This window comes from Myzus persicae, unplaced genomic scaffold, assembly GCF_001856785.1.
Source record: "Myzus persicae strain clone G006 unplaced genomic scaffold, MPER_G0061.0, whole genome shotgun sequence".
In the NCBI taxonomy this organism is placed as follows: Eukaryota; Metazoa; Arthropoda; class Insecta; order Hemiptera; family Aphididae; genus Myzus; species Myzus persicae.
Window position 1 is genome coordinate 301670 of NW_019104377.1, and position 21857 is coordinate 323526.

A 21857-nucleotide genomic window follows, 5' to 3' on the forward strand; every position below is an offset into this window, starting at 1 on the left:
GCTAAAAATATACGGGTTTCCCTTTTACATTATAGTAACAGTACAACAATGAGCGTAATAGTAGGGCTTTAAATAACTTAAATATTATATGTGATACAACAACAGATGTAAAATAAAAACAGTACATTAAGTTATTACAGATTACAGTTATATCAAATATAAATAATTATTAGTTTATTTACAGTATTTTAAACAGTACATTAAATCAAATTATCATCAAATGCAAGGTCCTTATTGGCAAGTGACATCATACGTCTTTGGAGCCCATTTTGTGAATAATTTATGTTAATGCTAGGAATATGGAAGGTTTTTTGAAAACGAGATGCATGTGAAAGGACTTGAAAGGTTTATTTGGAAGAGCAAACATGGGAAATAATTGGGTTAGTTATTAAACCACGAATAAATTGTATATTTAATATTCTTTTTCGTTCAGCAAGAGTAGGCAGGTCAATTAGGTACGTTAGTGATATTGGTATAATTGTGAGCTAAATGGGGAATGTCCAACACTCCTTGGCCTTACAATTCTTTAAAAACTTTGGCCGCTACCGTCACCGTACTCCAGGTCAGGTTAGGTTAGGCTACGATCCTGAACTCTTCCCAATCCTAAGTTTTTTATTTGGCTATTTGAGGTGCACCGTTAATGTATGAAATCTCGAGATTTGTTTTCCTATTCAGCTTCCGATTTTCAAGCACAGCATGACAGGACCGCATTAAAATTATGTTGAAGCAACATTTTATCATTGACTTTACAGAAACCCGTAGAAAATTGAACATCATTTTCCAAAGCTTTAAAGTCGGAAACCAATTTACTAGCAAACTCCCTGCTACCGCTAACAGATTGAGTGAACGATTTTTGCCAGTATCGACTTTACCAAGACGTATAACATTTTACTTATCCGGAATATAGATGCTATGAGGTTCGAGCAAGGCGCGAATAGCAGAAATATCATCAGAAATCCGCTGGGTTGATGAAGATGAAGAGGACTCAGGTACGGCATAGATAATTATGTTTAAAGAGCACCTGTTTGACTCAAAGCTTTCGTGTAATACCTGAGAAACTACATATGAATTGTGGTTAGGTTAACCAGCACCCTACAAAGACGTATCTTTATTTAAGAATATAGTTTTAAGAATTTCGAATTTCACTGCGTAAATTAGTATTTTCAGCCTTCAATTAAATTATTTGAGTAGATAGTGTTTTTGGGTCACTTTCAATTCCTTAAATTAACAGGTTTGAGTGGACAAACAATTTTTATTCATATAAAAATCCATTAAGAATAGTTTCAAGAACTGTCATTAAGTCACTATTAGAAGGGAGTGTGGATGAATTAGCCTTTGTGACGATTGTATTTGAAGTAGTAGTGGTATAACTATAGGAGTAATTGGTTTAGGTGGCATATTGACAAAATAATAATTACTCAGCATCCGGGGTTTATGAGATCAAGAAGTGTGAAAGACTATCTGCGTACGTGAGGTATGTATGTCGTGTCCGGCACGGAGCGGGTCTCATCGGCTATCCCCAATTAAGATTACTGGACGGCATGAGATAGCACTGTCGACACAACCTTCGTGCCGATAAAATTTAAAAAAAACTTCCGTTTTGAGACTGAACAACATAAAATGGTGGCCTTGTATTTAGACAGAAATCACACTAACTACTCATTCAAAAACAATTTTGGGCAGACCGACTGAAAAACAATACCGGTCTACGCAAGCACTTTTTATAAAACTGTTAAAACATAAAACAAAAAAAACAATGCACTATTACCGAAGTTATAAAAGTAAGTACGAGAGGAGTATGTTATTGTTAGAGAAGTGAAAATATATTGAATATAAAAAATGAATATTCTTTAATTCCATCTTCTATATAATGTATACAGGTAATAATCATAAAACCATTTTAATCGACTATCCAATAAATAGTAAAAAAATATTCCTCTAAATCTAATTAAAATTATGAAAAAAAAAACATTTTTTAATTGCATAGTAGTACCTAAAATAAGTACTAAAATAACATCGCTGAGGCGAATACTTTTTATATACATAAAAGATTTATTTGATCTTTTGCCTACTTTCGTTAACTAAATACCCGAAATCGTTTCGATTTCGTGGCTGTTCTTTCTTCTATATGAGTTATTGAAAGATGAACTAACAACTTCTGAAAATAATAAATTTTAATTAGTAGATGAAGAACAGACTAATTAATATTATACTTTTTCTTACGTATATTACACTAAATAGTTTTCTAAGCATTTCTGTACCAAAATTGCCTATCCAATGCGCCGGTGTCATATGTTATAAAATATAATAATTTAATCATAGTATAAATTACTATCTTTGTATTAAAGATATATTTCGCGCAATCTAGTATTCCTCTCGAACACTATATCCTACGAAAATGTTTTGACCTCTCCAGCAAGGTGGCGTTATCATATTCGCTACAAAACACAGTTGTAAGATAGTCTAGAATCTAAACAGTTTTTCTAACGATAACCGTGTCACAGAATAATCTGATCTAAATAAAATAATATGTAACAGTTACATTCGATTTACATAATTTGGCTGCCTAGATGTATACATTGTTGACACTCGTGTAGGTATAAAAACTCAGGTCTTCCCTTTTAAAAATAGTAGGGCCGCTACGACTGTAGATTTAAAAAAAGTAGAAAAATAGGTGATTAAAATATGTAGTTTACTAGTTTACAGACTAAAAATTAAATTTTAGATAGTTATTTTGAACGAGTATAATCAGTGAATATGCATGGTAACAAAATTAATGCAATTTTATTTACTATTTATAGGACATTTGTTGACACAGGTAACCAAAAGTAAAATATTTTATAATTATATTGAAATAGCCTTAGATCCATAAAATATAAATATATACTATTGCGTATGATTATTTTCAATACATATACTGTGTACATAATACGAGTGTCAAAACTTAGCTATTAATATATAGTTAGCTTCAACTTTCGGGTAGTTCTCCATTTTAATATTGCAATATCTTTATACCTTAAAATAAAATTGATTAATAACAACAATTTGGTACCATTGAGTTAATAAAATGTTAAATTCTTAAAATGTCTTTAGAGTTTTGAATACGTTAAAAAGAAATACAAAAAATTATAAATCAAAGCAAATTATTTAAATAATATAATTTTTTAACCCTAAGAAAATAACTCAAATGATGGCAATATTTTAGAGCTTTAGGTAGTTAGGTAGATACTAATAAGTAATAAATAATAGGTATAGTATAAAATCATTTAAATCATACATTATCGTTGTATTTTAACTTCATCACTTGGTGAATGGTCAATTAGACCTAACCTATTATCAAATTTAAAAATAAATATATAATACAAAGCACCACGTACAATTTTCAGATGATTTAATTTTGAAGCAAGTCGTGAAAATTTTAAAATTAAATATAAAGAAATTAAACCAATTTGGTTTTCCTTGATTCGAGAGCTGGGCATTGTTCGCCTTGCCGTAGATATCAAGATATATCCTGACTTATGATAATTATATTATGTATAAAAGGTGAATGAAATATTTAAATATCGAGCTCAAATAGTAGTACTATAGTACTATACTACTATGTTAAGATTGGTCGGTCTGACTGGCCATACTTGCATACCCTGTAAATTATATAATATTATATTTTATGTACCGTGGTTATTTGTTAGAGGAAGTCAGTACACTTTTCAGAGTTTTCCCCAAATTGTCCCTCTCGCCCATGAGCAACATATTAAATTTGCGTTCAGCAGAACCAACCGTGTATGTTATTAGCTTTTATATTAGTGAATTGGTCCATCGCCAAACAAATGTTAAGAATATTATCTGTATTCTGTGTTATCACTTATTTACTTATCTTATGGCCTTGGCCTTATGTACTTGGTCAGTACTTGAAATTTGAGCGGTCAGCGGTAAGAGAAATGAATCCACTGCCAGAATAATATAATAACTGGACCCAGTAGCGTATTTACGGGGGTTAGGTTAGGTACCCCCAGAATCTCTCCATAAAAAAAAAAATTCTTACATATTTGCAGACCCCAATTTATGTAAGTACGCACGGACATGGTTTTTTCCCGTGAACAAAATATTTATATGAAATATAGCTTAAAATTAGCCAACGGTCGAACGATCAAAAACCCGCCACCACGCGTTTCCTTGTATTGTATGTTTTACCACTTTATAAAATACCCGTATTAGATAAACATCAATAATTCTTGAAACAGTCAAAACATTCTTATCGCAAGGAATTGACGACTCACATCATTCTCCAATAAACTATTTATATAGGACAATATAGATTAGTGCTGGCGGTGTTTTCGGTATACCGGCATCCGGTATTTTCGGTATTTCAGAATGCCGGTATACCGTGATTCGGTAATTACTAGCATTTATTATTTATTATTTTTATATATTCATAATGACATAATATAATATTCTAAACTGTCAGTTTGCAGACCGCTGCCTGCATCTAGATCAGAGTTTCTCAACCATTTTAGCGTCGCGAATACCAAAAAAAATAGGTTAAAATAAAATCAGTTACCTCACTATACCACTATACCCTCGCTCTTTGTTTGTAGAAGTAATTTATTATTTTTCTAGAAACTACCCCTCCCCTTTTCACCATATCACAAAATATTGGAAGTCTTAGACAATAATAAATAATTACACATGATTTTTAGATGTTAAAGGTAAATTTTCTTAGGTTGGAAACTTGGAAACACATAAATTTACCGAGATCCGGTATGTATTCCGATGTACCTCAACTCGTTATTTTCGGTAATTACCGTGGTACGGTATTTTTGGTAATTACCGAAAATACCGTATAACCGGTAATACCAGTAGTAAACAAATACCGGATACCGGTATTAAAATTTTGAATACCGCTAGCCCTAATATAGGTAGCTATTATTAATCTATTTAAATTTTTGCTTTGTAAACAAGGAAATTGTCATAGAACCATTTACTTTATGTTTGTATTTCGTTACTGAACGACGGCGTCGCGCGTCGGCTGCTAGTGCGAACTGCATTACATTTCTTCAATAAAATATATTAGATCTATTGACTATTACGTATATAAGTACCAATGAAATATATAATAAATTAGAAAATTATAATAATAGCTCATTGATGTGATGTGAGCCGTAAGGAATTTATTGTTGAATTTATGTTTTCTTTTTTCTAGAATAGACTTAATGGATTGGCTACAAGGCCGTAACTGGAAAAAAATTTCGTGGTGGGTCTAACATTTTTTCTAGGTATAGTTTTAGTATAGTTAAACAATATTCACGGCTAAAATGTTTCTACTTTTAAAAATTTCGGGGGGGGTCCGGACCCCTGGACCCCCCCACCAGTTACGGGCTTGATTGGCTATGATGTCCATTTATAGAAAAGGTTCTATCTTACCAAAAGACATTTTAGATGAACTTTGTAAAAAAAAGACACTTAGATTTTGTACTTTAAAATTATAAAATATAATAAAAAAACTATTTTTCATTCTTATAATCTATTAAAAACTATGTCTTTATATCAGTACATGTCTATATTATGTCGGAATTATTGGACCACCCCCAGAAAAAAATTGAAAATACGCCACTGACTGGACCACAAAACTCGATCCGAATCAATATTTATAAAAAAAAAAAACATATATCATAATAAATATGAATCGTGCACATAGAATGTAGATTTAACTATCTTAATTTTTGGTTAGGTATATAAGTTGCCTATGCCCTATGGGCTATGGCTAACATTGAAACGTATTAAAACCAGGGCTTAAAACCGTTCCTGAAATCAAATTTTTTGATAACCGATTACCAGTTTTCTTGTTTCAAGAAGTGTTGTTAACCAGTTACCGGTTACCTTACACCAGAATAATGTAGTGGCTACCGGTTACCGATTTTTAACGGTTTATGAAATATGTAAATAACCGCTTACCGATTTTAAGTTTTAACCGGTTTAAATACCGTTCTTCACAAAATGTTTTTTGTTATCACTTTTCAACTACGAATTATTTATAATGTGTTTATAATACGGACTAAGATATATCTATATATAGTATATTAGTATATCTGTACATACTCTCAAGAGGATGCAAATACTGTAAATGATTACATGATCATTTACAGTATTTGGAGGATGTCAGCGCACCATTTGTTTTCTCTATCTGGCGAATTCTGGCCCACGCGCGCAACATAGACAAAATGCATTTACGAATTACTGTATTACGAGAAACGGCCAAATAGGGGAATACCAGTAATATGAAATAATCACTAATCAGCACAGCTATAAATATTTTGTTTTTAATATACATCATAAATTCATAAACATAATATTACTGTTGGTATTACCTGTATGGCGTAGGTATTGGCGCATGGCGTGTACCCGGTGTACGTATATTTTGAAATTGTGATGATTGTGTATGATATATAATTATATCATACACTTATAAGTTCAATATAACAGGTAAACATTTCTCTACAAATAAAATATAAACTGAAATAACAATAAATGATTGGTAATTGGAACAAAAATAATCTTTTCCGCATTATAATGGTAACCGGGTATCGCTAAATGAACGATTTTCAGAAATGTTGATAATTGATTTTCGGTATACGACTTTATAAACTTTTGTTAATCGGTTACCGATATCCGCTTTCCATACTGCAAAAAAAACCGGTAAACGGTTTAGGGTTCTTAAAATTTACGGTTTTCGTGAAAAACCGGTAAACGGTTTTAAGCCCTGATTAAAACATTGGTTACGAAATATTAAAAAATGTATTTACAGTATATTATGCATGGTTAGAGCATAATAAGTAGTAGGTATATGTACCTATATAAATAAAATGCATAAACATATAAAAGGTAAACTATACTAATATACTTATGTAGTATGTACCTATAACCTTTATACAATGGGTAGGTACCTATTATTATACGTTTACACGTGGACAGTACACTTATAGCTAGGCATATTGTACAGTAAAATAAAATAATCCATTTACCGTGTTCAACACTAACACTAATACCTACTTCACTTAATAAATTTTTAATATTAACTACCTACTAATGTAAAATATTACAAAAAGTGACAGAAGATAGTAGACAAAGAAAAATAAAGGACTTCATTGAGTGTGCGAAACAACACAAGTTATCTATAATTATTATTCTATTTGAACTTCAAATCAATAGGCATCATTAATTTATACCTACCTACCTATCGATATTGTATGAAATAAATTTCACATACATACCTAAAGAGTATATATATTCGCTTTACGTTTATTGGGTTTTTATTTTGTACAAATTATAATTATTAACGGTGAGTCGGTGCATAGCCATATTATAGTTATAGGAATATTATTTCTTCGACCAATATGGCCATTGGTCATACGGTGTTGTAATGCGGGGTTCCGCTAAGAACTCGGAACAAGAGTTTAAGAAGAGCTTATACAAGCTTTTCAAAACGTCACTCTTCGTTTAAACACTGATGCACTCTGGTTCGTTTCAAACGCGACTCTAAACTCCGACCTCAAATTACCCTCCATCGACAATACAGCTGCTATCTACTACCAACGCTACCACGCCAAACTTCAAGATACTCCTAACCAACTAATCAATGAGTTAGCTTTTCTAACACTTCCAGGTAACCCAACCAGACACCTCAAGAGGAAATGGTGCCGAGATTTGATAACTTATAAATGTATGAAGTGTCGCAAATGTGTGATTCCCTCCTCGTGTGAATCGACATCGTCAACTGTTTGTAAATTATTATTATTACTTATTGTACATACTGTATAGATTGTAATTTTTCAAATAAAGCCAATTCTTTTTAAAAAAAAAGGAATATTATTATATAACACTTAAGTTATATGAAATGAACAAAATATATATTCATGTATAATCAATATTTATCTAAAGCATTGACATTTTTGCTTTTGAACGTTTGTATATGGCCATTGACCACGTGCAGGAAAGTGGACAATTCAGACAAATCTTTCAAATAAAAAAAAGAAATATTAAATAAATATATAATTATTTCAAATCTTTCGGAGAATGCTGGTTTGAAATCAGGGAATGACCATAGAATGCCGCGGCAGCCACAGGTGCAGCTCTTGAGGACGAGTCTGAAAATCAGCCTTTGCCGAAGGACCTTACAATCACGGAAATGCAGGCCACTAATCCGCATAAAAGAGGCAGAAGGGTCACAGCGCAGACCCCCCCCCCTCCACAACAGGATCCGCATGGCATCCCGGCCCGACAGCCCAAAGCAGTAGTCCTCTCGTTGTCCTTGGTGCAATATGTCTCGTTAGGCGCCACTCCGATTCTATACGGACATTTCCTGATGGCTTATAACACAACCAGCGTTTCTCCTCGAGTTTGTCGGTTCTCATTTGATCGGGTTAGTATAGCTAAGTATAAGCTCGACCCAGTTAGTATAAGTAATTCGTTTTGAAAGCTTCAATTTAAATAAACGAATCTTGTTATTATGATCCAAGATATTATATTTTATAATATTACTATAATGTTATTTCGTTTTTAGCATTTCAAACAGAAACGTTTTTAATTAAATTATAGCCAGATGCTTATATAGCAGTGTATTTATACGATATAAATGTTATACCTACCTTATAAGTTATAGGTCTTAAGTTTTAACTAAAATCAGTAGATAATTAATATAAAGATGAACAATGGATACAGATTATGGACAAACTAAACGAAGGAGGCGGGATTAGTGCAGTGGCTATGCCATCTCAAAAATTAGGCATAGCCTAATAGAAAAATTAACCTCCAAACTCACATATTACTAAACGAAAATAAAAAAATTTGAATTCACTTGAAAAAATTTTTTACATTACCTATAAGTTTCAACATTATAAATACGAAATTCGATCGCTATACATTAAAATATATTATATACAGACTCAAGAACTAAGAAGTGACTTTATAACATATTATATACCTTCTCAAGAAGTGACTTCATACGTATTACCTATATAAATAATAATTATAATATAGATCCATCATGTGTTTTGTTCACGAATTAATTATATTAATATACGTAACATAATTTGTGGTATTGTGTAATATAGCGAAGATTATTCAATCTATTTTATTTTAATTTTGATATTGTTCGACCGGTTAACACGGCCCAGCACAAAATTATCATCCACCACACATTTACGGTAAAATGTATATTAACTTTATAAGACATTTAACATAGAACTATGTGTGCAAGTACCTATAAATAATGATCAAACAACTTGTTCTAATATCAGACAACAGTGTGATCATATACCTACCTACGCACCTACCAAAATATTAATCTACCTTCGCTATTTACCTACCAAAATAAACATACCTACGACCTACCTTATTGATGTTAAACTTATTAATTTTTTCGTCATAATCTAATATTCCGGCAGTGTTTGGGTTACACCTGGTTATAGAAAGACGAAATTACAAAATGAATGTGTAGAATACTGAATAGGTTTAGTCGGTACAGAATATAGGTACAATAATAGAGTGCCTCAAAGTACGCAAATTCCTATGTTTGATTTGTATAATATAATTGTACCTACCTAATTTTGTTATTAATATGTATATATATAGTATAATAACTATAAAAGATAATTCAACCTATATAGGGTGTGTCGTGGGATATAGCACATTATATAGAAATTTAGTATTTAGTATATAACCATATAATATGCAGTAGGTACTACCTAACATGGATTAGATTGGATATACTAGTATGTTTAAACTATGTAGGTATCTAATTAGTAATGTACGATTATGTAGGTATTTTATTTGAATTGAAATCGTAGATTTTATTGTTTTACATTACTTTAAAGATTCCACTCTCCACGGTCTACGTGATAGACTTTGTAGGTTTTTTAAACAAGTTAAACGAACGAAATTTGCTAGAGCAGGGGAATATTTTTATATTGATTACGATACATCATGAACCGTTAAAATCCCCAAAATTTGCCGGTTGCAAAATTACAGCATTACAAAATAGTCCGTTAAAAAGTTGCATTAATGATTATAACTGTCTAGTGACCTTCAAGATTCGACGATGAAACCATCTCATGAAACCTACCAAAATGAAGTAGCATGAAAGTCCTTGAGTAGCTCATTAAACACAATTACCTTGCAAGTACTAAGTGTGTCATTATGTATACATTTCGACATTATGATGACAATAATAGTACAAGTTCAGCCAAATGTTTAATACAATTTCGAACATAATCGAGATTACTTCACAAATTAAAAATTCAATACTGTGCAATTTATTTTTCAATATGAACGTATATTATTTATTATTTAAACATTACCACTAGCCTTCTCTTTATTAATTCCATGTTGAAATATTAAACAGTACCTACACGTATATTATAAATACATATTATTATTTGACACTAGATTTATAGATTTTATAACATAGGTACAGCTAAATACAATATTATATTAACCACAGGCAATCCAAAAACAAAACCTTTTATTACCTTAACAGTTGCCTAATACAATCGCTAAAAATCATTAAAAGTGATAAATAAACAATGGTACAGGTCATAGATTTATTATATTGTACAAATCTATATCGGGAGTAATTATTGATGTCTGCTACTGTAGTCATAGTGTCCTACGCATAAAACACGCTATATTTAAACTTTTAGATTTTTAATTTAATGTGCTGCCAACTGTTTTTATTTATAAAATATAGGTAAATAAGAAATATAAAGATAATACATTTCAAGATTGTCAATGTACAATTTAAACCAGAGATATATTCCCAGTCAGGCGGGTTGTACCAGTGTGCTTTAGGGCGGGTTTCCACTATATGCGTGTGCAGTGTACACGAAAAATGTTCAGCTATGCCCAACAACAAGGTAACGTGGATAATCGTAACCTAACCTAAACAACCAGGATTTGTAGGCACGTATGCGCTCACGTGTATAGGAGAAACCCGCCTTTGGCACAGGAGACTGGCAATATTACCGATTACTTGTAGGTACCTGGTAAACCTTTGTCCTGTAGGCTGTAACCATTATCGAAAACTAAGCCACATAGCTCCCTCCTAATTTACAGTGTCTGAATTTTTAACATTACTGGAAAGATTTTACCAAATACTGCGTGTTCATAATATTTGTCACATTTATCAGCTCAGTATCTTCAATATTTTTAATCGAGCAGATGGGTTCTAGAAATATGACAAATTTCATTAGTTTCTTAATACAATCAAAATATTGTACCATGACGCAAAGGCCATAATAAGTACTACCTATTTTTAACTATTTATCTGCTTTTAAAAAAAATCATAGCAAGCTACAACCAACTATAATAAACTATACATTAGTATTTACAACTAGATTTATCTTTTAGTAAGACAATACACAATTTAATTCAGAAAATATTATCAAGTTTAGTACATGTTATTTTAAGTTTTAAAGTAATATTTCTAGATGGTTTTAAAAGCAATTCTATTATAAACTGTATAGAGCATATTATATCAGTTTTTAAGGTCTATTTTTTATTTCAAACAATACTAGGAATAGAAGTGTTAAAAAAATAAAATGCAAAGATAAGTTTTTCAAATGACAAATTATAATACTATCTTTTTCACATCTTAACAATTATTTATATTGCAGGTCAAGTTAACAAGGAGATATACATATTTAATGGAAGTTGAAAATTTTCATACAACATAACACAATTAAAACAAAAATAATTTGTAGAATTTTGTCAAATTATTATTTTTGAAAAAGAAGTATATCATAAAATATAATAAATTAAAAGTTTCAAACAATTTTTTATTCAGCGCCAATTCATATTGCACTTATTGTACTATTTTTCTAGATCTACAAAGTAAAATATAAACTTAAATTTTATAAAATATTAATACTTTAATTGAATTTTATAGGCACTGATTTTACTAAAAAAATCAATTAAAAATTAATATTTAATGGGATGTCAAATTTAATATGTTAAAAAATTCAACAAATCTGTACTAAAAACCTTCCCATAAGTTTGAGATCAGGAAAAGTTCATTTCAAATTATATAAAGTGAATGCTTTTAAAAAAATAACATAAAATTAAAGACAAATGGCACGCCATGTTATTTAAATACGTTGGTGGTTTAGTAAACAATAGTAGTAACCCTTTTTTGAAATAAAATTGAAACTATTCAAAGAAAAAAAAATTGAAGATAATGTATGTGCATTTTTCAAGTTTTCAATTTAACGTGAATAATATTATAATATAACATTTATGTTTAATTTTGAATACAAAATACATTTTTGATGGTTTTCTGTGTCCCATTTTGTATATGAATACTTGAAAAATGCATAGTTGTCAAATGCAGTGGTAGATTGGATATCTATAGGTACATTTACTTATTATTAACATATTTATTTTGACTATCCCTAAGATATTACTAATAGGTCTACATCAGCACTATTCTTAAATAAAACAAGCATTTAAGCTTACATAAAATTAACTTACATACAATCAAAAATAAATTATTTTAGGTATTTTTTATGTTATACATAGAAATATAATTATATACTTAAAATAATTTTTGTTAAATAACCTTATTGCTCAACTTAAATCTAATAAAAACTGTTAGTAAAACACTTTTAGTAATTCACTGATGAGACTTGACAAATTAGAATAACATTTATATTCATTATTCAGCTCATGTGTTTTGAACTCAATTTTTATTACAGTCTTCATTGAAAAAAAAAAATAGGTATATACAATAAAAGAAGACGAAAATCAAATTGACTGTACACGTGAGATGAGACGTATTCGTGGACGTTCATTACACTCGTCTCTTCCGGTGGTAGATTCTACTGTGGTGCGAGTTACTATACGAGCAGCACTGTTTTTTATCGCCATTTGTAACGTGTGCCTGCGATTTAATCTTTGAACACAAGATACACATAATGTGAGCGGCAAACCATCAGAAGATTTAATCTAAAACAGAATAAAACATTCATTTACCCCAGATAATGATTATAGAAGTCTATAATTGCATTTAATAAAGAATTAATTCCTTATATTTTTTAAACGGATTTAGGTACTTATAGTGTATAAATAAAAGCCACGAGCTATTGTGACTTTAAAATCCTTTTATATATACCGTGTCTCAAAAGAGAACAATCATTTATGGGGAGAGATGCAATTGGCGTATCATGAACCACATGATCATATGAATACCGGGAAGTTAGTGGAAGATGCATAGCACTGATGTAAATCGGTCGGCTGACTGATTATTCTCTTTTGAGACAGAGTATAGTACTTATTGAGACTCCGCTGCACTGAACATGTTCATATAAGTTCAGAAATATTGTACAATATAATATGTATAATATTTAGAGATGAGAAATGGAATTTTATACACCTATTTTATGAAGAGCTGATACTGAAGTTATATAAAACACTTTATAATTGAAAACAAAGTTTACACAAAAAAAGGGTCACTCTTTGGTTAGTTTGGATTTTAAGTTGCCTTACTCATATTTCTTAACAGTTAATTCAAAATTAGATATGAATTGAATCAAAAATTAAGTAAAATTATAACAGGTTACAATTATACCTACCTAATTATTATTATTATTATTATTCAAAAAAGTTAATGCTGTGTTGAATAGGTAGGGTACATTATAAATCTGGGTAGTAAAAGTTTTCTTTTTGTTGATGCTGCAATCAAAAATTACTTATTATAAGTTCACAAAAACATTTTTATTACCATACTATTTAAATAAAAAAGTAGATAATTTCCTTATCAATTGAAATTGAATAAATTTCTGTTTAATTGTAATAGTTATATATATATATTAACAAGGAAGCTCATGGCTCATGTATACTCTGGCCAGTGAAATAATGTGCTGATATTCGCATCTCAGAGCGACTCGCTGCTACAGAGGGACCGGTTTTGATAGCAGGGTGACATGGGAGGATGCACAAAATAGACACATGCTCTCGGTGGAAAAGTATAGTTTAAATAATATAGCCCGTAATATAGTTAATTCAAAAAATATTTATTAGCTTCACCCAAAAGTTAGATATTAGAGCTCAATATTATAGTTACACAAACATGAAATAAAAAATCTATATCATCAGATAGGTAGGTACTTGTAATAAGAAATACCTATATATATTAATATTATATTTTGAATGGCTTTATGGTATATTTATATTTTGTTTAGTTATAAAAACTTTAAGGAAGGCTGCTAATTAAATTCTGTTGTTAATTGTTATTTACTTAATAAATCCTACCACAACTTTACTACCCATTTAGAATTTGCTACTTAGATGACCACAATTTTTTTTCAATCCTCGTATCAAAAACAAGTATTGGTTATAAAAAAGTATAAGATATATTGATTCAAAGTACTCAAATTCTTAATTCTATAATGTTTGACCCTAGTATGTACTCTAACAAGCAATAAATTAGGTAAGCAAAAAAAACAATCTATCATTTATACAGTTTAAGATTAATTCATTCTACCATGTATCATCGCGTTTATCTATGCAACTTCTATGAATACTGCATTTAATTTTTTGATGGGTCAAGAATTCTGATTTGATTATGAGATTTGAATTCAAGAGACCAGAGCTAATACTATACATTTTAAAATATGAAAGTTTATTAGGAATACAGTGAATATAGACTAACTAAGACGTTACATAAATTTGGTAATTCACAAAATTGGAAGGTTAAGTAAACAGTGAATAAAGAATTTTTTTATCAAGAATCACTACATTTATATCCACTCCTTGAACTAGTTAAATCTTTGTAAAGGATTCCAAACATAGGTACAAGTTATAAAATTATTACTATTTTAAGAATGTTTATAGATATCTACTTTAACAATACAATGATTATGATTGGAGCACTTAACGTGTTGGTAGGTGATCAATTAGTGTTAAATATTGAAAATATCAGAATTAATTAAAATTTACAAATTACTTTAGAAAAATGTATTAAAATAACAATTAGGAAAAAATTTCTCTACCATATTTAATCGTTGACACTTACACAATACGTGTGAGTTCATGTGTTAACACATTATAGTTACATTTTTTTTTAAATTAATTGACACTTAATGAATAGATGTACCTAGTAAATAAGTACCTAAATAATAGGTATTAATTTTAAAAGTAATGATAATGAACTTGATACATAGGTACATTATGATTAATCTAGATATTTGGAGTGCATAAATATGATTTCATAAAATTTATGATTAGTGATTTAACACAATATATAGGTAAGAAGCTCACAAGACTCTTATTCATTAGGTAACCAAAGTTATTGAGAACATTCAATACAAAGAAATGAAGAATGACAATAAGCTTCTTTTTTATTTAAAAAACTTATGATTTTCTGTTTTAGGGACATTCTTACGATGTCCAGTCAAGGTTAACGGATGCTTAATCGGTATAATTCAGCAGGTAATAAATTCTGTAATCAGCTGATTGGCATTAACCGACACTTAACTAGACATTATAAGAACCAGCCTAGGTAATTCATTTATAAATATTTCTTTTTTCTATTTATGTCTTGTTTAAAACATTACAAAACAAGCAGCTATAATTTTAGATAGTATGTGAGATGGTAGTAAATAATCAAATATTAGTTACAAATCAAGGGCACTTGAATGTTATTGTTATCACAAACTATTAACTAAACAATAAAAAAAAACATAATATTGTCAAACCCACAATCTAACGGTCTTCTTAATGTTGAAATAATTAAGGTAATATGGTTTAAGACCAAATATATTATTAAGAAAGCTTTTCTTATAGGTAGATGAGAAAATATTTCAAAAAATAAATATTTTAGTATATTTAAATTAAATTCTATAAATAAAAGGTAGATACCGAAAAGTGTGTAAAACAAAATATACAAATTCTAGTCTGTATAAGTAACACAAGAAATAAAATTTATTAAAACCAATTAGGTACATATTGTTGTAAACGATAATAGTTCTAAATAAATAAGGAAATAGCTTGTGTGTGATTTGATTTTGGGTTTGACGACATTAAGATAATGCCTAATAGCTATTATTGTTAAACTCAATTTTATAAAAATAATTATACGTGTATAGTTACACAAGGTAGGCATAACCATAAACAAATATTAACTTGATTCCATAACCATCCTGTATCAATATGACATCACCAATGTAATCATTGTTAAAATTGCATACAATCCGTATGATTTCAATAGTGTAACCAATTTAATATCCTTGACTCATTTTCAAATACTTTTAATTTAAAATATATCCAAATAGTAGGTGATCGGGTACAGTTGGGTCAAGGTTGCATATGGACCATGGAAAATGTTAAAAAAGGACATCAAAATTTATATTCCGAATTCAACACATCAAACTGCAATCAAATAATTCGTGTCTACATCATAATATCATAACGAAAATCGAAAGAAAAAAAAATAGCAATTCACTTAGAAAGCCGACAATGTCGTGTAAGACCTTGAATTCGCAACTAAAAACAAAAATTGGCCGGCAAATAGATTTTCAAGAAATTTCACACATCATGACGTGGGTACTACCAACGTACTGGTAGTATGATCTACGGTCCAGGCGAGACACGGTAGGCACACGGCGTGGATGTGCCGCACGTGTAATTAGGTACTATTCCAAATTTAACGCGACGTGCGGACGGAGAAATTAAATTTCGAAAACGGTTACCCGGGTAGGCAGGTAGTACACAACCGTTTGCGTTATATTATTGTGATATTGCCATCGTATATTACGCGCAAGGAGCTCGGGCGTCAAGGCTACAGCGTCCTCGGCGCCTATGAAAGTAACACACTTTTAATAACCCTGAAAAACACAAAAAAAAAAATAGTTCACCGAAAACCCGAGGTCAAGGTTGCGGCGGCGGAGTGTCGGTCGGAACCGACGGCGGAACAATGTAGGTCCCGCGAAAATGTGATAAAATTTCCCGAGGAAACCCTGGGCCGAGAAACGTCGGGGCCGCGGAAAAACGGCTACGAAGACGACGACGCGGTCCCAGAGAAACGCGGCCCGTCGCCCCCGCGACCGTCTCGGCGATGGCGCAAAATTACAGACGTGTTTCTACACATTTAGTGCTAAATCGCAACGGCCCGGTGATAACGCAACACGCACACAATCTACAGGCGTGTGTGTGTGTGTGTGTGTGTGTGTGCGCGCGCGTGTGCAATGTGCATAATAATATATGACATGGTATACATTACTACACATATACACACACACACGGGCGCGCGTGCGCGCACCGATTTCGTCATACTCGTTTCGAAACACAATAACGAAATTCAATAGGGCAGACGAAAACGAAAATCGCCGCCCGAATTTTTGTTCCCAACCCGACCAGCAGCGTTTGTCCTGGGGACTCTACAGGGCCATCTCGATTTCGGAGCGTCCGAACAAGCACGTAAAACGGGCAAATACAACAACAGTGTATAAATAAAATAATAAATAGACGTCAACGACCGCCGAGGCGCGGTGAGCATCGGTGTGTGTGTGTGCTTTACCTTTATGGGCAAATAGTCTCTGATCTTTTGAACCAAATTGTATTTTCTGCCTAGTTCGCCGTAGATGTGCACAACGCGCTTGTCGATTTTCGAACACAGACGACATATGAAACCGCAACGGACAGCGTTGTTCACGCTTCCCATTTAGACGTGTCGTCGTCGGCAACAAACGCAACGAAACGGCAACACGCACACGCACACGCACGGCACCACACATACACACGCGCGCAAGACAGGACACGGCAACGGGCAGCAGCGGCGGCGTCGGCGAACTGCGCGAGATCGGTCGATCGGCACGGCAGACAGCGGCACACGCACACACGCACACGGCACACGCACACGAAAATAGTGTGAAAACGACGACCGCGGTGGCGGGTAGGTGCACTACAACAAAAATAATAATAATGACAAGACGTCTGCAGTCTGTGGCGGCGGCGGCGGCGGCGGCGACCACGGGACGAATGGAACTTGGAAGCGAAAATCGAAATGATATTATTTTGTCATTCAAAAAAAAATTAACGCAGCTCCGTTGATAGCGCGGCGGGACGACGGGCCGACAACCGCGGGTGGCGCGCCAACAATCTTGTCGAACCGCCCGGCCCGAGTTCCGTTGGCCACACTGATGCGCGCCCGTCAATCGTGATCTCCGAGATTTTAATTTTTAACCTCAAATACGTTTGGACCGATTAAAAAAAAAAATAAAAAATAAAAATCTTTAATGATAGGGCATAGGCATTTTTTAATATTCTTGTCTATGGTGCAATAGTCATAGTGCATTCTCAATACTGGCTGCCCGCCTTATTTGCGTTAGGCACTTTACTAGGTGCGCTGGTTTTTTGCACAGCCGTGTAGGTTGTGCCCGTTGTTTTGTATATTTTTTTTCCAAAATACAACCGTAGACCGTAGTACCTGTTAGGTTAGGTTTTAGTATTTGAAATTACATAGTCAGAATACAATGTATTATTATAACCGATTATGTGTTCTTATTACTTCCTAGAAGTCACATTGTGAGTAACTTTTGAATCATACTCTATTGCTTGATCAGTATTTACTTGTTTAAATCTAATGTATAATAACCGATTCTATTTCCTTGTCTATATAGAAATGTTCTCGACAGAAAAGGGGACATCGTTGACGTGAATGACGGCAAATTTTCTTTCTACATCAAGGAAGCACTTAAAGAAGTTTTTGGCCAGGTACAAAATTATGTTTATTTTATGTATTAATTTGTGTTAATGTTTCTCATTGTCTGGATTTTGGACTAGGTTTTATGTAATTATTTACTTAAATTTATTTAAATAGACTTGTACCATTAATTTTTTAATATACATGCTACAGTTAAATGTTATTTTACAATCGCATCAGTATTAAGAGTATACTGTACCTATATGGTCTATACTAATAAATTATTTGCAACTGTTATATGAATTTTGATATATATAACTCAAGCTAAATATTTCATAAAACATTCAATTAAATACCTATCAATAATTTTTAATAATTTAACTTTTTTTTAGTTTGGATCAAGTGTCAACTTTGATGTTCTAAGGTTTAAAGCTGGAAAAGGCATAATTAGGTGTCCATCTACTTTTTACATTAAATTTCGAGGAGCTCTTACTTTATTTGGACGTCACAACTCAAATACTGTTGCATTCAACGTGCATCGCGGTTCGTCTTGCTTAATATCATTCATCACAGAAGACAGCACTTATAAACATGTCACAAGTAATTAAAGATGGAAAAGACACAATCATATTTGCCACGAAAGAAGATCATCAGTCACCTAGTAAAGTCATATTATCACCTCCAGAACCCTCCCCTGGTCTCATATTTCCAGATGGCTCCATCAACTGGAATTGCCCGTGCTTAGGAGGAATGGCGACTGGGCCTTGTGGGGTTGAATTTAGAGAATCATTTACGTGTTTTCATTATAGTAAAGAAGAACCTAAAGGTATGGAATGTAGGGAAAAGTTCACAGCTATGTGGACTTGCATGGACCAATATCCAGAAGTATATTCAGAAGGTTTAAAAGACGATGAAGAATTTTTAAATGCTGAAGAACAAGCTGGTGAATCCATCAAAAATAAAGAAACAAATTCGTAAAATTTGTTGTTAAACTGTGCTGTTTTAGAATTATTTTTTTTTTCGTTTTAAATAGATGTTTTAGGTATTAAATTTATATTTTTGTTTTGTTTTTATGTGTACTTAATCGTATTAATTATTATCAACATATTCTATTAGTAAAAACAAAGAATTTACTATTTGGTTTATGAGTCATGCTTAGTCATTTCATGTTACTGTTCCTCAAAATATGTTAAATTTCAGAAACATGAAGGCCAGAAGATAAATCATATAATGGTATAAATTATGGTTTTCCATTTATTTCAAAATGATAAAACTGAAGTCATCCTCTTGTGTCACCTTGTTATTGAAACTGGTTCCCCTATGGTAGGTTGTCATGTCAGGATATGCAGAAAAATCGATTTTGGTCAACCCGCAGCATGTTCTTTTGTGAAACTGAGTATAATATAATGATTTGTGATCAGATTTACATACATTAAAATGTAAATTGTTTATTTTTCACCGATTGGACCTATTGCTTTATTTCAATATTATAGTTCCATGAAGAGATGTCATTTTGATTGTTATCATAGCATTTTATTAATTAATTTGTGGAAATCTAATGAAAAAATGATTGTAACAATGTCCATATTTTATACTAAAATCAAATACTATTCAAGAATTAGGAGTCTAGGATATTGACATTGTTAAAAAAAAAACTGCTTATCAAATACATCAACTTTGGGTTGAAGCGAAAAAAAAGCATTGTAGTGGAAAAAAAAAATTTGATTATTATTAAACTTTAATACTTAACTCATAGATTTTTATCTATATCTTATGTGAAAAGAAGTTTATGACAAATTAACAATTGACTTAAAGCAGTGGTGAGAATTTGGAGGTCAAGGGGTACATGAATTTAAAAAAAAGGGTTAAGAAATGCTGAAATTTCTTTTCGTCATGAGTTTGAATTCAATAAATCTTTCTATCAGACAATTTAAGCTTCAAAACTCATCAAATAAAGTTGATTCCGCAAAGACAACATTTTAAGTTACATCACAGATTATATTAAACAAATAATTTAATAAAATAATCTGAGGTTACATGTTATTCATTAACTACCTGATTGTTAATGACATTGATAAGCAACAAATACATGTAATAATATTTTTTTTTATGATATCTTTTCTTTATATTCCAGAGTCCCAACTTGAATTTCCAATTCAGTGTTGTCAAATAGTGAAAATTAATACCTATTTAATTAAATTGTACTTAAAATAATGAATTTATTTTTGTGGTAGTTTGGTGTGAGCACTGAAATTTAGTTAAATCGCTTAAATCCAAATAAAAATAATTAGGAGTAGTAGTGTTCACACAGATCCTCCTCTGCTGTCGGTTCAAACGGAAAAAAAAAAAAAATTAAAATTACGAACCGAAAATGACTTATCATTCAGAAATTATAGCGTATACTAAATATAATTCTATGGGTCAGTATAAACGATACCAATCGACATTGACTTGCCTACCAATTACTATGATCTGTGGAGTTTGATTGTTTAATGATCATTTTTTTCTTTTAAAAATCTTCATATGATTAAAATATAATACATAAATTTTTTTTACGGTTTTTTTGTAGCAATCGCATTTTATAATAATTAGTATACTTAGATAGATACGTCAAAGCGACAACCTGCATATAGGTAAGTAGGATGGTGCTCTGCGACATTGCATGCTTAGTAAGGGTGACAATCAGACTCTCTTGAGATGAGTGACGCAGTGTATACGATATGGCACTTAGTCCCCTATTCATAGGTTGCTTACCCGGGTAATATTACGAATTAAGATATATTATTCGTGGTGGCCCTGGTGGGTACACTCAGTTTTACACACAAATACACAGTTCATGCCTACGAATAATTTTTTTTTTATTATTTTACAATATCAAATAACATTAATGTAACATTAATTATTTAGCTATGTAGGTGCCCTATATGTTTTAATGTTTTATTACTTTACCTGTAAATTCCAATATTTTAAATACCCTACGCAGTAGAAATATGTATTATTATTCTCGGGAGTCATGATGTTGCTCGGTGGTTGGCCACAGTCGCTTATGTGTGTTGCGGTCAAGCATCGTCCGCCGTCTACAGCTCCTGGATGGATGACCACTCGGATTCTTAGCGACGAATCCTCTTGGCCTCGCCCCACATACAAACGTGTCGCTCAAGAAAAACTG

The 21857-nt window shown here is 31.7% G+C and overlaps 2 protein-coding genes across 2 annotated transcripts; one reads left to right on the forward strand and one right to left on the reverse strand.

Moving 5' to 3' along the window:
• Positions 1-11807: 11807 nt before the first annotated feature.
• LOC111041656 lies at positions 11808-18005 on the reverse strand. The gene is made up of 2 exons (XM_022326000.1): positions 17564-18005; positions 11808-12993 (listed from the first exon to the last, which is right to left on the reverse strand). The coding sequence occupies exons 1-2, from the start codon at positions 17705-17707 to the stop codon at positions 12793-12795; spliced, it is 345 nt and encodes a 114-aa protein (XP_022181692.1). The 5' UTR covers positions 17708-18005; the 3' UTR covers positions 11808-12792.
• Positions 18006-18216: 211 nt separating this feature from the next.
• Positions 18217-19758, forward strand: LOC111041655 (mitochondrial intermembrane space import and assembly protein 40-B). The gene is made up of 3 exons (XM_022325998.1): positions 18217-18570; positions 18666-18759; positions 19081-19758. The coding sequence occupies exon 3, from the start codon at positions 19280-19282 to the stop codon at positions 19664-19666; it is 387 nt and encodes a 128-aa protein (XP_022181690.1). The 5' UTR covers positions 18217-18570; positions 18666-18759; positions 19081-19279; the 3' UTR covers positions 19667-19758.
• The last annotated feature ends 2099 nt before the right edge of the window (positions 19759-21857 follow it).

What these genes read in the sequence shown, in the direction of transcription:
- LOC111041656 (XM_022326000.1), bottom strand. Translation starts at nt 17,707, where the DNA reads ATGGGAAGCGTGAACAACGCTGTCCGTTGCGGTTTCATATGTCGTCTG. An exon ending in GAGACTATTTGCCCATAAAG is followed by an intron (nt 12,994 to 17,563) that starts GTAAAGCACACA and finishes ATTCTGTTTTAG; the next exon opens with ATTAAATCTTCTGATGGTTT.
- LOC111041655 (XM_022325998.1), top strand. Translation starts at nt 19,280, where the DNA reads ATGTCACAAGTAATTAAAGATGGAAAAGACACAATCATATTTGCCACG.